Below are 19118 nucleotides of genomic sequence, written 5' to 3'. Positions count from 1 at the left end.
TTGTCTGGAAGTATTACGAAAAACAGACTATATTGTTGGCCGTGTTTGTTATTTTCTAATAAGAAATATGTATAGAATTATGAAGGATACTTTGATTTAAAAAATATGTCTACCTCCTTAAAAAAACATTCCAGTTGCAAGGAACATTTCAGTAATTTGCTGTCCGTTAAGGATGTACAGAAGAGGGCGTTTTCTGTTCGCGATTTGCTAGATGAAAAATCAAAAATCGCAAAAAAATTAGTTGGGGGGGGGGTCATGACCCCGTGACCATAGCTATGTAATTTGGTGGCTTGGCCTACCCAAAATTTTACCACACCAGCCGCCACTGGTAATACCTCCGAATTTTTTATAACTGCATCGATTTCTTTGAAAATTTCAAATTAAGCTTATCTTACCCTCCACTTCAAAAGTTATATACGCTCTAGGTGCGCTTTTTGTTTTTAAGGGGTGAAAACTACCCCTTATTGAAGAAACTGGGAAAAACACGGATTTAATTATTTTATGCACTTTTATTTATTAGTAGGTATGTAATAAAATGTAATTTAATCTTACCAATATTATTTTAATAATTTTTATATATAATAAAGATGTTTCCAACACAATGATATTTTTAAGAATTAGAACTTATAACTAATCATACAATTAACTTATATAGTAAGTAGTATATATTATGTACTTACATGTCTTTAAAAAAAACTTATAAGAAAATGTAACGTTTTTTTGGAAAAATTATAACACAAAATCTACGCCACGTGTTCAGTTTCTGCTGTTTCAATATATACTGACGAAAAAGTACATACACACAGAAAAAAAGCCGGTTTAGTTATAGCAGATGTTCCAAATAGAAAGATCCCTACCTGTTGCCAAAACTTGTTTTATATATATATATATATATATATATATATATATATATAGAGAGAGAGAGAGAGAGAGAGGGAGAGATACATAGATGCATATGTATATATTAAATGTCTATTAGTTCCATCGAAATGCTCCAATGCTCCAAATTATAAAATTTTTCCATGCTCCAAAATTTATTCTAAAAAGTACTATTGGTTTTTTTACAATAACTCGGTTAATTTTGATGCAACATGCATAAAAAAACGATTTTACAGGTAATTTAACGGGCTATAAGTATAGGGATGTTAAAACATTCTAAAGTCCTTCATGTTTAAAGGGTGAAGGGTCAAAGGGTCGGAGACCAGTGGTTCATGTGCTATAAAGCAAACTTCAACCAACTATATCTCCGTTATTTTTTAAGCTACAAAAAAAATTAAAAAATGAAAATTTTTGTTGAAAGAAAAACATATTTTTTTGTATTGTGTCATCTTTTACGTATCTTTTATAGTTTTGAAGTTATTATAAAAAAAAAAAGATTTTTTTTGTAATATTTACAAAAAAAAATGTAATCATACTTTTTTCAAAAACTGGGTATTCAAAACCATACATACATCATACAAAAAACACTAAAATAAAGTGAATTCTATAAGGAAAACAATTTATTTCAATCCTATTGAACATGATGTTAGTTTTATTGCGTTTTTTTTTCCAAAAATTTGAGAAACCCATCGTTTTTTTGATCGTATCTCACGTACAGTTGGTGCAAAGGACTTTTACCATCACTCATTTTAAAGGTCTTGTCAAGCTCTTTTAAAAATATTATGAGTTTTTGTCTAAAAATGTACCCGTTTTCCGTTATTTAACGTTAAATACTCGTATTGAAAGACAAAAACAAAAACAAACCTTCTTTGAACAGCCATAACTCAGTTAATATTGAACTGAAAATATTCATTAAAAAGCCAATCTATTTGTTTTTTTATGAGCTTTAATTTTAGTTGTTACACTTTTTTTGATAAAACTCTTAGTTTCAGAGCTATTCTTAAAAAACCTTTGAAAAACATGTTTTTTTTTTAACGAAAAATGACACTTTTTAACAGCGAATAACTCAAAAAGTATTGATCTAGCGAAAAAAATGTTTACTACATTTTTTGTTTGAAATTTGTCCTTCTATCGAATAGAGTGGTTATTTTGAGTAAAAAAATTTCCACCCTCGAAAAGGGGTGGCAAACACCCCCAGGGTGGAAGCGCACATAGGCACTATATAACTTTTGTTCCTTGAGTAATTATTTACCAACACACAAAATTTCAAATGAATCGATTCAGTTATAAAGAATTCGGAGGTAAAAACCCTCAGTAACTGATCTATATAGACATTTAAGGGTACTTAATGTATTCTTTTCCCTGCCTTATTATAAGGAAGGAAGAAGAAATGAGACCAACAGAGCACCCAGAACCTTGTTTCAGTCGTAATGTATTATAATCACAGAATACCTTACGAAAAATACACTGCTTTTAATCATATTATGATCTCTGTAAAGTGATTACCGTTTTCTTTGTTATACATATTTGGTTAATCTAACAATTTTATGCCTCTGTTAATTTCGATCAAGTTTTTTAATAAACTTGTGGAGAAAAATCCGGACACCTTACTATTTGTCACTTTAACCCTAATACTATTGAAATAAAACTTTAAAACTAATATTTAAGAGCCTTTCTAAAGAAACTAAAAAAATTAAAAAGTTGATATATTAATTTTTTTCTTTTTCTTTTTTTCTCTTTCAACATGATTTGATATTTGCTTACATTTATTAAAGTTAGTTTTTGAAATTTTTTTTTGGAAATTTTCTATAAAAGTCTGACCAAAAATTCTTGGGTTTTTCTAAAAGTGTAATATTAACACAAAGACTCAACACTTTAAAAAATGATAGTCTCAAAATGATAGTTTGATAGAATTTACAACCATTTTTAGTAGTACTGCCTGGGTGGGATTCTTTCCGACATCTTAAAGAGGAGTAGCTTACTGTAAGAACACGAAAAAAGCAAAATAGGATGCACAAAGACAAGTAAACAATTTCCACAAATAAAAAATGCAAATAACACAAGAGCAAATAGTATAAGTTGTAAAAAAAGAACAAGAAAACAACCACAGCCAAAGTATCTCACATGAACTCAGCTTAAAAACAACGATTACTTGAACTATACAGAATGATCCAATGGATATTCCAGAGAAAAACTCACAAAAGAATGAACACAAAGTTTTGTTGAAATGCCTTTGAAAATGTTAAACCTTATTAAAACGAAGCTTGATAGAAGGTAATGGAACGACACAGATCCTTATCTTCCTGTCTATGTCCTTCAGTTTTCAAGATGATTAAAAAAACAAAACAAAATCAGCTGTATATCTTCACGGATTTTTTATCAGCTACACCTCATATACCTTTTAGAACCTTCAAATATCTGTATAAGATCTTTTCAGCTTTTTTCTTTATTGACTGCTTTAATGTTGAAATTACTACTTTTACATTTCTATTCCGCACTTAATATTGTAATTAATTAAAGTGTTGAGTCACGTAGAATTGTATTATAGCATATATATAGTATTTCATATTTATATTTGGTAGCATGAGGTTATTTTAATTTACTCTAATGATTTAACTTACAGGGTGTGCCTTCTCAAACTGACAGTACTACATCTCCTTCTAATTCTTCCTGATTATGCTTTTGGGATAACTACAATACTGTATATAGCTGTTTGTAATGCTAACTATAGCTAATATTGAATTTTATACGATTTGTATGTGATTAATAAATTGTTTTTAATAACTTTTGGATTTTAATTTGGTTGTTTGGTGATATGCATATATGAAATTTTGGTTTGTACGCTAGCGAGCAAAAAATCGGGTCCATTTCTATTTAGTATCCTTATTTTCTTATCCTAGTTAAATCGTTGGAAGAAATAAACAATATGATTTACACACTCCTGAAAGAAAATTTGTTTGAACATTAAGTGTATTTGAAAAAAATACTAGATTCTATTATCATTGGCAGTAGAAATATAAGTTCTATACCTACTTATTTTCAAAACAGAAAAAATTTCAAAACAGTACCAGCAGGGTATTCATGTAGAAGAGTTTCCAAAGCACTGTTAAATGACACTTTAATTTCACAGCAAAAAAATTAGACATTTGTGTCATTTTTATTGCACGAATTCACTTAATACTGCTTTTTTGTCTCTATCTAGTAAAAAACTAACAATTCTGCACGTTCTGTTTAAATATAAGACCGAATAGACCAGGAGGTAGAGTATCTAACTTCCACGAAGAAGGTTGGGGATCGAATCTCAGCGTCGGTGAGAATATCTAGATATTTAAAAATATCTTCAGGCCCCTATAGACCAGTGTCGAAGCATTTAAAAAAGGTAAAAAGTCAAAAAAATATATAGTAGAATGAAACCTATTGAAAAAGGAAGAGAATATGCTAAAAATGGAAGAAAAAATAAATTCCACTCCATCCGAGGTCGGGAAGTTTTTAAGGGTAAAAATCGGTTTATCTCGATTTTCGGCGAAACTGCAAGTGCTATGGAAAAAAGTTAAATAGCAAAGTTGTAGGTAATAAAAAGATCTACAACTTTTGTATTTACACTTTTTTCACATAACCTCAAAATTTTTGTGGAAAATTCAAAAAACTAAATTTTTGATTTTTTATTTTTGTTTTACAAAAAAACAATTTTTTACGAATTTTGGTTAAAACTTGCCTTAGTATGTACCAAAAACACTGTAATTTTTTGAAATTGAAAAATTTATTTTTTTACCTGATATTGATTTAATCTCGAAAAAGCACACTAATTTTCAATCGAAAATTCACGCGTCAAAATATCAGCTTTTTTAAAAGAGTCGGTGGGCTTTTTGTTCGTTGAAATCTCTACTTTTTAAAAGTGTAAAAAAAATATACATTACTATGGGAAATGTTCTCAAAAAACGCAAAAAAAGCTACATTGACAAATAAAAAAATTATAAATTGAAATATTCTACTATAATTAACAAACAATTAAGTTAATAATGTTTATATTTGATAAGACATCTACAATATTATAAGAAAGTTGTAGAATTTTCTTTTAATTAAATGCGTACATATTTATTTATTGCTATTTGAAGATAATTTATATACCTGAGTGACCTTCGGAAAATTTTAGTCCATCAAAAGGGATTTCGTAAAGAAGTGGGAAAGGGACATGGCTGGGCAACGAACTGACAGCAACAGATTGGGGCTGGAAACAACATCAACGAGGCATTATGCCCAAATTGACAGAAAAGGAATTGATCCCGGAAATACTGCTCAAAACTATTTGCTGCAGCTGTGAAACTGGATGTAACAATTTTAAATGTGGTTGCCGAAAACATGGTTTGAAATGCACAAATTTATGTTCAAATTGTCACGGCTCAGAAAAATGCTCTAATGTGGAGCAAAGAGCCTACGAAGAAATTAATGATAATGATTCTGATGAAATTATGGATGAGGAAGTAATGCAGACAGGAAACAATATTGGAGATGAAGACGGTGATGGTCTTGAAGATTTCGAAGATCTTCTAGAATCAGAAGGCGACGAAGGAATGCCATCAAAGAGGCAAAAATTAATGCCCTAAAAAATATTATGATAAATATATACATCATAAATATATATATTGTAAGATTGCCCATGACAAAAATGTAATTAAACATTAATATACCAGCTTTTTAATTAAAAAAAAATCGTATAGCAGTCACATATTTTTGATGAAATTCCCTTTAAATCCTATCTTGAATATTTTTAACAGCTATTTTCACATATTGTTTTGCAATCTTAATGTTTTGTGGATTGATCATTTTTTGTTTATCAATGTATCATGAAATCTTAAGCTACATGACTAATTATAGTATTAATTATAAGAAATATCTCAAAATTGTACATAATGATGAAAAAAATTTTTTTTCGATTTGAGTTTTTTTTGTTTTTTGCGTTTTTTAAAAACATTTGCCATAGTAATGTATATTTTTTTACACTATCGGAAAGTAGAGATTTCAATAAACAAAAAGCTCACCGACTTTTTTTAAAAAAGCTGATATTTTGACGCGTGAATTTTCGATTGAAAATTAGTGTGCTTTTTCGATATTAAATAAATAAATTTTTCAATTCCAAAAAATTACAGTGTATTTGGTACATACTAAGGCAAGTTTCCACCAAATTTCGTAAAAAAAAATTTTTTTTGTAAAAGATAAAAATAAAAAACCAAAAACTTAGTTTTTTGAATTTTCCACAAAAATTTTGAGATTATGTGAAAAAAGTGTAAATAAAAAATTTGTAGATCTTTTTGTTAATTACAACTTTGCCAGTTAACTTTTTTCCATAGCACTTGTAGTTTCGCCGAAAATCGCGATAAACCGATTTTTACCCTTAAAAACTCACCCCCTCCCATTTCCAGACCTCGGATGGAGTGGAATTTATTTTTTCTTCCATTTTTAGCATATTCTCTTCCTTTTCCAATATGTTTCATTCTATTATAATTTTTTTTTGGTTTCACAAATTATCGACCCTGGTCTACTACAGTAATTATAGGTGGTTGAAGCGTAGCACGGTATTGTTACCTTCACAGAAATGTAAATGTTAACTGAAATAATTGAAAATGTGTAGTAAAATACCTTTTTGTAGAATTAGGTTTTTATTTGCATTAAACTTAACATTATAATGACAAAACAATTATTTAAATACTGACAACTGTCACAACATTAAGAACACTACATTATACTACATTCACCAGGCCCTATTTTTGAATAAAATCTTTCAATCTTTCTCACAAAATTATCCTACACTTAAAACTAAGTTAAGCTTATTAAGGTACTTCTTAATGATAATATTTTATGCCTCAACAGATTATGTAGGCACCCACCTCATTGATTTATTCAAATTATCGTAACATTTGGGATCAGACAATTTCAAATAATTTTGAAGTTTTCAGTCACTGGTTTGTGACATTTCGTTGGGGATTATCAGCTATGCCATAAAAATTTAGCTATCAATAATTTTCAAGCAAAGTGTAACGAAATTTTGATTTTGGCAAGTTTTTTTAATTCAGTAAAAGTAATAATAACAATAGTGTCCTTTTAACACTGAGCTGAGAACAACTTTTTTGAGCTTACAGTATAAAATGCGTCAATGTTGTACTTCATCTCACAATTATTTACCCCTGAATTTATCCAAGATACCCCTTTTATACAGTGGTAGTCGACCTAAGGCCTAGATACTTTAAAAATACTTAGATGTTCTAACCGGTACCAAGAACGGAACCACAACCTCCTACGTGATAGTCAAACAGTCTATTCTACCGCTTGAACTATGAGGCTCATTTTTAGAGGCCCTAAAGAGAGAGTTTTGCTCGCTAGTGCAATCAATTATATTCTAAGCCGTACTTTAATGTAGTAAACTTTTTGTAATATTGACAATATTCGATGTTACTGGTCTGGGTTAACAGTCTGAAAGATTCCAATCTGGGCCAAAAATATTTCAGTTGATCAAATGTACGAAAGTCAAGTGTGAATTAGGTACTAGTAATTAATAATTAAGTGTTATATGCTTTTCATCAATAGTTAATGTCATAATTACATAGCCTATAGTGTCCACTATTGAACATAGCTCTCTCAGTTGTCTACAGTGTTCCCGACCTAGTGACGTGTAAATCCAGTTTGCTCCAACCCCCTATATATCAACATTCCAACGTATTGGAGATCTTCCTTGTATATACTTGAAATCTAGGTCATTCACCTATATTTAGTCCAACTAGTGTCGTTCAGTCTCACCACATGGCTGGCTTAGTTTGAGCCTTTCCATGACATCTGTAATCCTTGATCTGGCTCTTATAATCTATTTTTTAGGCTTAATCCCAACATCGGCTGCTCTATGCTCCGCTGAGCTACTCTGATTTTTCCACATATTTTTTAATATGTGGAAAATGTTATAGCATCATGTCAGCATCACATGTCAATACTGGAAACTCACATTGTTCGAAAACCGTCCCTTTCTGACATAACAGTATACTATTTTTAAATACCGTACTTTTTGACCTGTCTTTCTTTTGATTTTTTTATATTATTTATGGGAATGAATATTTCAAATTGTCTCCCTATAATATCTACACTTATAATCAAGTAATATGATCTCACTTAAACAAATCTCTTGAGGTAGGAAATCAAACAGAAATCAGGAGTTACAATGAACGAAATTGATCTAAAAGGTACCAAAAGAGTTGTTATAGATGGAATGACCACGCCCAAACAATGTAAATCCCTCATGGAAATAGCCAAATATTACGCTGTGATAGGAGATGGCTACGACGGTAAATCCCCGCATACAACACTAGAGAAGTTTGAAGGCATAACATTCAATAGAGCATTGTTTTTAAGTTATTACAAGATGCTGAACCTTAAACATCTACATACATTTTTTGAAGTTACCGAACAAGCAAAGGAACTGATAAAAGTTCATTTCAAACTTAAAGGGGAATTATATTTTTCATACACACAGCTTGTCTGCAGATCAGCACGACCAGGTAAGAGTCTAATATATTCTTGTTTTACTTTTTGTTTGATTGTAATTTGTCCTATGATCATTTAGTATAAACTGGAGTTCAACTTATGTACCAACTCAAAGATGATCGAGCTTGAAGTTCTTAGTTGTATGGTTTCTGTATCGTTAATCATCTACCTGAATTCATGCTGCCACGTTATCGTTCCATTAACTCCTCAATGATCTTAATCTCAGGCATGTTATTTTACTATAACGGCCAAATAGCTAAGAGCATTTCATTTCAGTTGAAGTTACCACAAGTGCTCCTGATGAGAGGTGAATACTGCGAAACACATGTAGAGAAATAGTGGAGCTTCAATTGAAAAGAATTTCAATCGTATATATTACAATCAGTAGGTTTAGGTTTAATAATTAGTGTTAAATTTGAAACTAGATTTTATTATTCCGTTAAAATCAACGCTTCGGCAGGTAATCCTTGCCTTTTTCAAGATTCAAAATGTGCAAGAATTGTAAGACATATAACTTACCTAACACGTAAAGTGAGGCACTACATTAATGAACACTACTACTTTCATTAATATACACTCTGGGCCAAAATTAACCGGCCAACTTAAAAATGGGTAATTTTTGATGTCTTATATCTCCTAAACCTGTTGTCCGATTTAAGTAATTTTTTTAATGTGTTATAGCCTTATTCCTTGACAATATCGTTACAATAATATTGTGGCTAAACAAGTAAATTTTCATTGTATACCTGGTGTACGAATTAAATTGTGTTTTTTTCTTAAAGTTTGCATCACCCTATGGAATATTCTAGCATTTATAAAATGTTGAAATTAAAACCTAACTATAGCCTTATGTTTTCTCAACATTTTGTTTTTTGATTCATTTGCTTATGTTGGATAATACAAAAGTTAGGTAGTTTAACAACTAGCCATGTTTTTCATCAATACAGACTATTTAACTCACCAGCAAAATTAACCCCACCACCTTTATTATTGTTTTGTTTACATTACCTGTGACAGTTTGTTTCCTAAATTTGTGTCATCGAAGGATGTTTGACATATAGTACGACATTGTTGAAAATATGTTTCAGTGTTATTAACAATTCTTGAACAATTTGTAATTAAAATTAAATTTATAATTAAAATTGTAATTTTATATCATTGTGAGCGAATATTGTTTAAGTTGAAATTTTAGTGCTTATTTATTGTTTATGATTTTACTCGTTCCAACTGATGCTGCTAGGGCAGTGGCTTGAGTTGATGCTGGTTACAGTCAACGTCATATCGCTGGTATACTCGATGTAACCAGAACTACGGTACAATATGCCATCAGACGATTTCTGGGGACAGGATCGTACAACCGCAGGCCAGGTCAAGGCCGAAAACGATGCACTTCAGTTCGAGATGACCGCTTCATTGTCACTAAAGTATTGAGAAATCGCTTTTGTACCGCTCCTGAAGCGCTTAGGTCTCTTCTTGAGGTGAGAAACATTAGTGTGAGTAGACAAACGATTAGAAGAAAACTGTCAGAAATAAACTTGAGGGCTTTTTGTCCAGCTCGCGCACCACAATTGCTCCCACAACATCGTAGGGCTATACTTCATTTTGCGCCAGAATATGCTAACTGAACTATGGCGGAATGGAAGAATATACTGTTCTCAGATGAGAGCAGAATAGCCCTAAAAGATCCAGATGGACGCCAACGTGTCTATAGGCGTCAAAATGAACGGTTTGCTGCATGCGCTATAACCGAAACAGTGGCTTACCGAGGAGGGTCAATAATGATTTGGGGAGGTATTTCTTAGGAAGCCCGTACTGATCTTGTTGTGTTCGGTAGAGGCAGTGTGAATGCCCAAGTATACGTACAAGAAGTTCTTCAAGACCATGCCATGCCTTTTTCACCATTCATTGGTGATAACTTCAGACTAATGCATGACAATGCACGTTGCCATACAGCAAGATATACCTGTGAGTACCTTAATGAGGTCGGGATTCAAGTTCTACCATGGCCAGCACACAGTCCCGATCTTAACCCAATTGAGCATATCTGGGACAACCTTAAAAGACGGGTAAGAGCAAGAGTATCAAGGACAAGGACAAGGAGGATTTATGTTATGTTTGACTAAAAGATTCGCTAGTTGTTTGGATAAACCGTTTATATATGGAAGAGTTGTATACGTAATCTTGGTACTGTTAGTTGATTTTGTTGTTATTGGTATTGTTGTCAAATATATTTAGTCTTGATTTGAAAATTGTTGTTAGTTAATGACGTTTAAGTGGACGATATCTGTTCTTGTACTATTTTGATTATTTATCTCTTCTAATATATTTATCTCTTAAATATTCCTAAAAATAATTTTCAGATTCTCCCACAAACAGGACTGATTTTAGTCATAAGATTCATGCTGACAATTGCATCATAATGGAAAACATGACTTGCTTTAAAACATATCCAGCATTTACGTGGAGAGACTACAGTGCAATTTTATATTTAAACGATGAATTTAAGGGAGGAGAATTTGTTTTCTCAGCTGACGCAGTAGGAAACAAGATTCAAGTAAGTGTTTCTTTATAAGCTATAATACAATCATACACAATTTCTGTGTCTTTGTTAAAAAGTAATATTTTGATCTAAATTACCGTCCACAAATTTTAAAAACTTAATTCAACTAATTCCTCCTCCTTCGTTTCCTAACTAACTTAATTCCTCGTTTGCTTTGCTTATGTTTATGCAGAATATTTTTAAATACAATATAAAATATCACACTCAAAAATATTGAAATATGACCATGTTAATGTTTATTCTTTTTTTGTTTAGAGTAAGATCCGTCCAAAATGTGGACGATTGGTGGCCTTTTCTTCAGGTCCAGAGAATCTACATGGTGTTAAAGCAGTGAAACGAGGCACACGATGTGCCATTGGGATGTGGTTTACCCTAAATCCGGATTACGTAGAAAAGCATAGAGACCTAGCCAAAAATGTTGTAGATAATAATTCTCAATTTGAGATGGATTTGTTAGTCAATTTAGATTACCCAAAACCCTATGTTCCTAATACTTAAAAGTCTGAAATTTCTAATACTTAGTAAGTCTATAAAAATTGACTTGGTAAGTCTAGAAAAGTTGAAAATGACGAAAAAGACAGTGACAGTAAAGACAAAAGCCTTTTAATCATCTGAAACAAATCATATCTGCATAGCTTACCTTGCGGAGTTATTACTTTTATATTATTCTTATTTTAGCCACTTTTCTATTCTAATGTTTCTATTTTCGGTCTTTAGATTTGATATTTATCATTACAAATTTCATTGATCTTTGTACCTCTCTGATTTGATCAATATTTACGGTAAATGATTCATTTCTGTGAACCATGAGTGAACATTAATCGTATACTCAGGTTAACTATTGTTGATTCAAGATATGATGAGTAATTTTTATTTTTTGCCTTTTATCTTCATCTTGTGCCCTATAAAAGGCGCCGGAGCTACTGATAGCTCTTCTTTTATCCATTTCTTTCATTTTTCCTGTCCATTATTTATTCCATCTATCGATTTTCCTCTTTTCTTTCCGAACTCGAATATATGCTGTGTCAAATTTTCCTTGGTTTCCCCTTTCTCCTCGTTTTTATTCTTCTACTTTCCAATCTATTTTCCTACTACTTTTCTATATCCTGTATATATGACCATACTACTATAATTGTTTTCTTTTATAACTTTTATTATGGTTCTCTCTGGTTCCGTTACTTATTCTGGCGTGTTTTCTCTTTTCTCTCTCCTTCCTTAAGTCCTTCATTCTCAACTTTCCGCAGTACTTCCCCTATTAGCACATGTCCATCCAATATAAATCTTGCCATGTGTTTGATAGGGTATATTTTCTTTCTCAGAGAACTATGTTGCCTTCGGATTCAGGCTTTTTTTTCGGTCGCTGACGATGGTTTTTAACACTCTCATCTCATTTCGGACTGGATCTAGTCCGAAATATCTTGCAGCTGAAGCTCATCAGTTCTTTTATTGCCGTATATTCTTCGGTGAGCTGGAACCCATACCAGTGTAACACTGTTAAGTCGTTTAGTTTTCAAAAACACATTTTATTTTTTAAATCGATTTCGTATATCCAAACATCACTGTATTATTAGTTGCCTAATATTAGGGGATCTCTATTATCACCTTTTTTTAATATAGTATAAGGTATGTCAAAAATTATCTTTAGGGAATTTTTTAGCAGTTGATTGTAGTGTGACGGCGTAGAAACGGCATTGATGACGTACAACGGAAAAATAATGTATAGCCAAGCTGGTGAAATATTTTGCTGCTTTTATTTTTACTGTCACTGTCTCTTTTCAACAATATATTTGGTATTGTGATGGAGTTAGAAGCGCTAACTATTTATGCAAAATGCGTGGACTAAATGTTTTATTACAATTCCACACAAATTTTCTTTGGAATACAACAGAAATTGTTTTAAAATAATTTTTTCTGGCATTTCTGTACAGTCTATTATATTTAATGGAAATAAACTACAAGTAGTACTTTTCTTTATTCTTTAAATATTTATACAGTATTTGTACGCCGTTTCGAGGAAATCCTCAACATTTTTATTAAAAATATTTTATTTTGGGTGTTTTAATCTTAAAATTCTCAGTTTATTATTTAGTTCAGCAAATAGATTGAATATTAGCCTAAAATTAATATAATAAACTATATCAATATAAACAGGAAGGACTAAAAGACCACTTGACAGTGATTTATTTTTCTCTCTCTCTCTCTCTCTCTCTCTCTCAATGCCAAATAAAGTTTAAATTATCTCAATAATGGTTGTGAGGATTTTTATTGATGTTAATACTTAGAAAAAAAAATTGCTGTTGTGTTAATGTTTATAAAAAATAATGTAGTACTATAACCTTGAAGTATATTTTGTTTATTGCCTATTATAACTGAAAAAATAAATAAGACTGTTTTTAATGACATATAATGACATATGGAAAGTCAAATATTATAAATAACAGATTAATTGAACTCTCCATTTATTTTCTCACGAATGTTTGCCCATATCCAAGATCTATCAAATTATTTATACTCAAATTAACTTACCTAAAGTAAATTACCTTTTTGGAGTGTAATTTTCCTCGTCACGACGGATTTGCTTGAAAAATTGAATTTAGATTCCCCTTACCCGCTTCACTTCATTTTGGTCGTTTTCACTCCTAAAAAAATAAAAAGCAACTAACGGCATAAGTCCAAAAGTGAAGTGGAGGGTAAGTAGAACTTAAATCCAAATTTTCATGTAATTCGGTGGTAAAACTGAAAATTACAAGAGATCGCAGCATTTCACATTTATTTACTCTCTTTTTCAAACTAAGATTCATATTCACTTATTAGTGATACTGAGATTTCAACCAAATAAAAGTTTTCGCATTTACAAAGGACACAATACTTTATTATTTTGTTCGGTATTTAATTTAGTTTTAAAAAAACTAGATCTCAATTATTGGATCTTTTTTCTAACAAGCTTATAATCTGATAGGTTACTTAAGTTGTTATACTATATCAGGGTTCTTCCAATCATTGTTTCTAAATTTAAGTCAGTTTTAAATTGAAGTAAATTAAAATAAGGAAAAATAATTTCCTAAATATGTAGCTATACCTCATTTTTTGATGTCTGACAGTACAAAAGCATATCGCACCTCTGCTAAAAAAAGAGTCACAATTCAAAAAACGTTGTTTTGAGAAAAATGATGTTAAAGATTTTAGTTCAGTTGAACATGTTTTTGTCAGTTCCATGACTAAATGCAAGCTGATATGCTATTTTATTGTAAACTGGAATATATTAGCTTAGTGTTATTGGTGCATTATTTTTCTCAGAAAATTCAATTTTTGCAGTTAATAGTAAAAAAATAGAAACATGCCGATATTGTGACACTCTTTTAGAACAAGATATTATCATCTTAAAAATCACGTTGTTAGAGTATAATAAAGCAAGCACAAAGAAAAACAGAAAAAACTTTTTTATTTATTGTTACAAAGAGTTATAGAATGCTGAATAACAACTGGGAATGTGATTATTCTTTACTAAATCCAAGAGATCTTTTTCTTATTGTCTTTAATGCTAAGTACACTTTTGTAGGCCTGTTGTAAGGTACTTGGAATGGTATTGTTTTTTCTTCGGCAGAATCTACTTGCTTGAACTCTTCATATTTATAGGAGGTTTTATAATAGAGGATGGTAGGATTTCCTTGATTTAACTTAAAAACCTTTACTTCAGTAATCTTCACACAATTTTTTAAACGAATAAAAATCCAAATAACCGAATTCATTTACATGGTAAGGTTTTTCTCTTTTTTTGCCAAACGAATGATTTGTGCATACTGACTTGGCACATAGATAGGACCAGATTTTAAACTTTTCTTTATAGCCTTCTCAATAGTTGATTGAGTCGCCTCCATTCTGACTATGTCCACTTATAAAATATTTATGGGTTATTGAACGTATTTTAGGGTATTTACCCAGAGCATAAATATACATAGCAAATAAAAATCAATTTTTTTGTTGGCCACAAAAATTATCTGAAAAGAAAACGAAGTCAAGTCCAGCTTTATTATTAGAAGTGCCCAGTTTTTTTTCTATGAAATTAAGTACATATAAACCTATTTCATCACTCCCCCTATTTCCATGTTCTTCATGCCAAAAGTAGCATTCCGTTGAACCAGTTTTCAAATCAGACACCGTGAAGTTGCAGCAATTCAACTTCGATTTATAATAAAAAACAGATACAGTTCCTTGCGGCGTAGGAAGAACTGCTTGCAAGTCATAGACTGATACAATGTAATTGGGATTACATTGTATTAGTCTATACTCCCTACCTTCTCCTTTTTTTGGTCCTTTTCTTTTCTCGATAAATCTTTTTCTTCCAAATGTAATACATACTTGTGTTCCAATATTTCCTTAGCTTCTCCTATGTCATTTTCATACGCATCACACAACTCACAGCGATATTTTCTGGGTATAAAGAAACTAATGTCAAACTCTGTGTTAAAAATTTTTGAGAACATCACTAAATTTGCGTGCAATAGGTTTTTTCCTGGTAATTTTGTTTATAGTCATTAAATATATCAGTTAAATTTGTTCCACCTTGTGGCTCTCAATACGAGGAATCGATCGACTGTGCTCACGAACTCTGTCTTTAATCGATGGATTCACTTTTTTATGGTTTTTGTGTTTACCTCCTAAGTCTACTTCCAGGAACCCTTTTCCAGCTTTGTCAACGACCGTTGCCATAGCCATAGAAAAGTAAGTAGAAATAGCTGTAGTGATAAGATACTTTAATAAATTTTGTGGATCTTTTGAAAACAAAGTTTTCAGTATTTTATTGTTATATAAAATGAATTTCCATCAAGTAAAGGTCGAATCCATCACTTATTTTAGATATCTGTTTATGATAAAAAAGAATCATATATACCAGAATAACAACAATTGTAGGTTATACACTTATAAATCACAAAGCTATTCAACTCATTGATACAACAACTGATACAAATCGTAATTACCTAGGTTACGGATTTTACCATTACATTTTTAAATGCCGATGGTTGACATTTTTTTCAATAAAGTTATGACCAGCTAACGCCTCAAAGTAAATTAAATTTATAGGTAGGTTTCATTGCTTGAAGAATATTTATTATCAAAATACCAAACATTACAAATCATGTTGATTTACTACTAGATTAATATTTCTAACCATTTAGCGTACTGTCAAACATTAAAAAATATGCTATAAATATATACTTCAATAACATGATGTCCTAGTCGATATTTTATATTACCTATACGTTGGATTTAAAAGGTTGTATTTTTATAAACTAACTGTTTACTAATATTATATTTTGGATTTTTGTAAAATAAACGTCTTTGACAGATATACGAATCGTATTTTATTTGTGAAATAACATTTATACATCATTAACCTTTCATGGTTTCTTTATTTACCTGGTAAAGTGAAACGGTTGCGTCTTTCGCACAAGTGGCAGTGAATATTAAGGTATTTTTGAGACAAGAACACAAAATAATGTTTCATTGTGCTGTATCGTCGTTCGTGGGTTTTGTAGTTTCGATAAGGCTTGACTTTTGGATACTCGGATAACTCGGAAATTTTGGGAATTGGTCGGAATCAGTCTGTGGCTAAAAATATCTTTTGAATACATTTTCGGCTTTCATGAAAATTTGCTGGAGCATTTACCTCGGTAGATTTTAAAACATGTAAGTTAATTGCTACCAGTGGTGTAGCAACACTTGGATACATTTCTTAAAGAGATTTATCCAATACTAGTGACTTCTGCATCCAAAATTCGAGGATTCGAGAAGATGAAAGCTAATAAAAAAGCTGAAACTTCGAAGTGCATGTAATAAACCTACATAATGGCTCTTTTTATTGTCTTTATTACATACGCTACGTCAGATATTAATAAATTCAATAGGTGGTTAGGCAACATATCATACCTCCAGTTGACAAATTCGAAACAATAGATAAGCACACCTATTGCAGGTGCAGGAAATGTTTTAATTCAGCACACGATGGCTGATTTTATCGAAAAGACGAGAATTATTTTTCTACTTGATTCAAAAATGACCAAAAAATTATTTTCGAACCCAATTTTAGAGACAAAATCTATCTTGAAAAACAGATACCTAAAACAACGCGTCCCTTAAAGAAGTGTCATTAGGTTTATTTTTACTAGGACCATTTTAAAAACACGTTCAAAATTCCTTGCAAATATTCATGCCTCAAAATATTTCATATAAAATTAATTATATTGTTAATTATATATTAATTAATTATAATAAATAAATTTTAAAATGTTTGTATTTCTTCTTCTTCTTTCTTGTATGTAGGCTTTAAAGCCTGTTTCTTCATCAATATTAGCCTCCTAAATTGTTTAACTTATCGCACCATCTTTTTCTTGGTCTGCCAATACTTCTTCGTCCATTTGGTTACTTATCTCGTGCTATTCGTACTATTCTATCCTCTGCCAGTCTACTAATGTAGAATGTTTGGGTAATTTGGATCAGATTAAATTATGATTTCAATAAACTATCGGGAATATCGTAGGTGAATGCCAAGGAAATAGTGCAGCAGCCGCAAGGCGTTATGCAGTAAAATATCCCAATCGAAATATACCCGATAGACGCTTATTTCTGACCATTGATAATCGTTTATGGGAAACGGGTACATTCCAACCGCAAGTTTCTAGCAATAGTGGTCGTCCAATAATGGATGCAACTGATGAAAACATTTTAAAAATCATTGAAGAAGTCCCTGGAACAAGTACAAGGCTAATAGCTGCTCAACTAGATGTTCCTTACGTAAGGGTTGGAGGCGTTTGAAGGATCAGCTGCTTAAACCCTATCACTTAACAACGGTTCAAAAGTTTTTGGTTGAAGATTATCCTAAAAGGATTGGATTTTGCAATTGGAAATAATTTGTTTACCGACCATTTACCATAACCTTCACGACTCTCCAAAGGACTTTCAAAGTTAATGTTTGGGCAGGAATTGTGGATAACAATCTAATAGGCCCAGTATTTCTTTCCAACAATTTAAATGGTGATAATTATTTGGAGTTCTTGGCAAACGATTTACAAGAGTATTTGGAAGAAGTGAATATTGCAATAAGGCAAAATATGTGGTTTCTACAAGATGGCGCTCCACCGCATTACAGTAATGAAGTCCGGGAATACCTTTGCAGGCAGTATCCTGGTCGGTGGATTGGAAGGGGCCGTGACGCACCTATTTCTTGGCCACCCAGTAGTCCAGGTCTTAACCCCATGGACTTTTGCTTTTGGGGGTTTATGAAAGAGAAAGAGTATTCTGTAACAATAGAGGACGAACAACAATTGAGGGTTAGAATAATTGAAGCCGCAAATCAATTCCGTCAGAAAAATATGATTTTTCAGCGCATTCGGTTTTCCTTATTAAAACGATATTGAAGAAAATGGGGGTCATTTTGAACATTTATTGTAGTATCATATTTATAGAGGTTATAGACATTTTTTGTACTTGTTAATTTTTTAAAGGTTAATGAAAAGGGCCGTAACTCAATAAAAACGTTTTTTGAAAAAAGTGATGAGGCAAAAAATTTTAAAAATAATGTGTTAAACTAATGATGCCACAAAATTCATTTAATTTGAACGTATTCAAAAGTTTGGTGGGATTTAGGGCTGCACACCCCCCTTAAAATTTTTCTGTGCGCTTAGATTTTGTTGTTTCTTTTTTATGAAAAATGCTTTCAAAACAAGAAAGTAACCTGTCCATTTTTATTACAAAATGTCAAGTAGTTTAGGAGATAATGCAAAAAAACAATTTTTATTTTGTAGCTTCAAAGTCTGTAACTTTTTTTGTGTACATTTTTGTACTAAGGTAAGTTCAATCAATTTATTTTTGTCATACTTTTTTAATTTATGACATACCCTTTTGAAACACCCAGTATTTTGTATTTTATTATTCAGATAATTTAGTATTATTCAAAACAACTGGTACCTATGATTATTTTAAATATAAATCACGAGCTGTGATAGTATTAATACTTATAAATTAAACATATTTTAAAAAAATTTATTTTTGCAGGAAAAGTATCTCTCTTTAAATCTGTGGTTCGGTTTGCCAAACTTTTAATTCATAGTCTAACATAATTTTTTTAATAAAAATTAAGTAATTGTGTGGGAAA

The 19118-nt window shown here is 31.1% G+C and overlaps 1 protein-coding gene across 1 annotated transcript in view; it reads left to right on the top strand.

Moving 5' to 3' along the window:
• Positions 1-16292, top strand: part of LOC140452007 (prolyl 3-hydroxylase 1-like) — a 45752-nt gene extending 29460 nt beyond the window's left edge. The window contains exons 7-9 of the mRNA XM_072546013.1: positions 8057-8420; positions 10767-10960; positions 11222-16292. Coding sequence (XP_072402114.1) covers positions 8057-8420; positions 10767-10960; positions 11222-11464 — 801 coding nt within the window. The 3' untranslated portion in view covers positions 11465-16292. The remainder of the gene's footprint in view (positions 1-8056; positions 8421-10766; positions 10961-11221) is intronic.
• The last annotated feature ends 2826 nt before the right edge of the window (positions 16293-19118 follow it).

This window comes from Diabrotica undecimpunctata, chromosome 10 (genome assembly GCF_040954645.1).
Source record: "Diabrotica undecimpunctata isolate CICGRU chromosome 10, icDiaUnde3, whole genome shotgun sequence".
NCBI classification, from domain to species: domain Eukaryota; kingdom Metazoa; phylum Arthropoda; class Insecta; order Coleoptera; family Chrysomelidae; genus Diabrotica; species Diabrotica undecimpunctata.
Note: the sequence above shows the minus strand (reverse complement) of the source record. Positions and strands in the feature narration are given on the sequence as shown.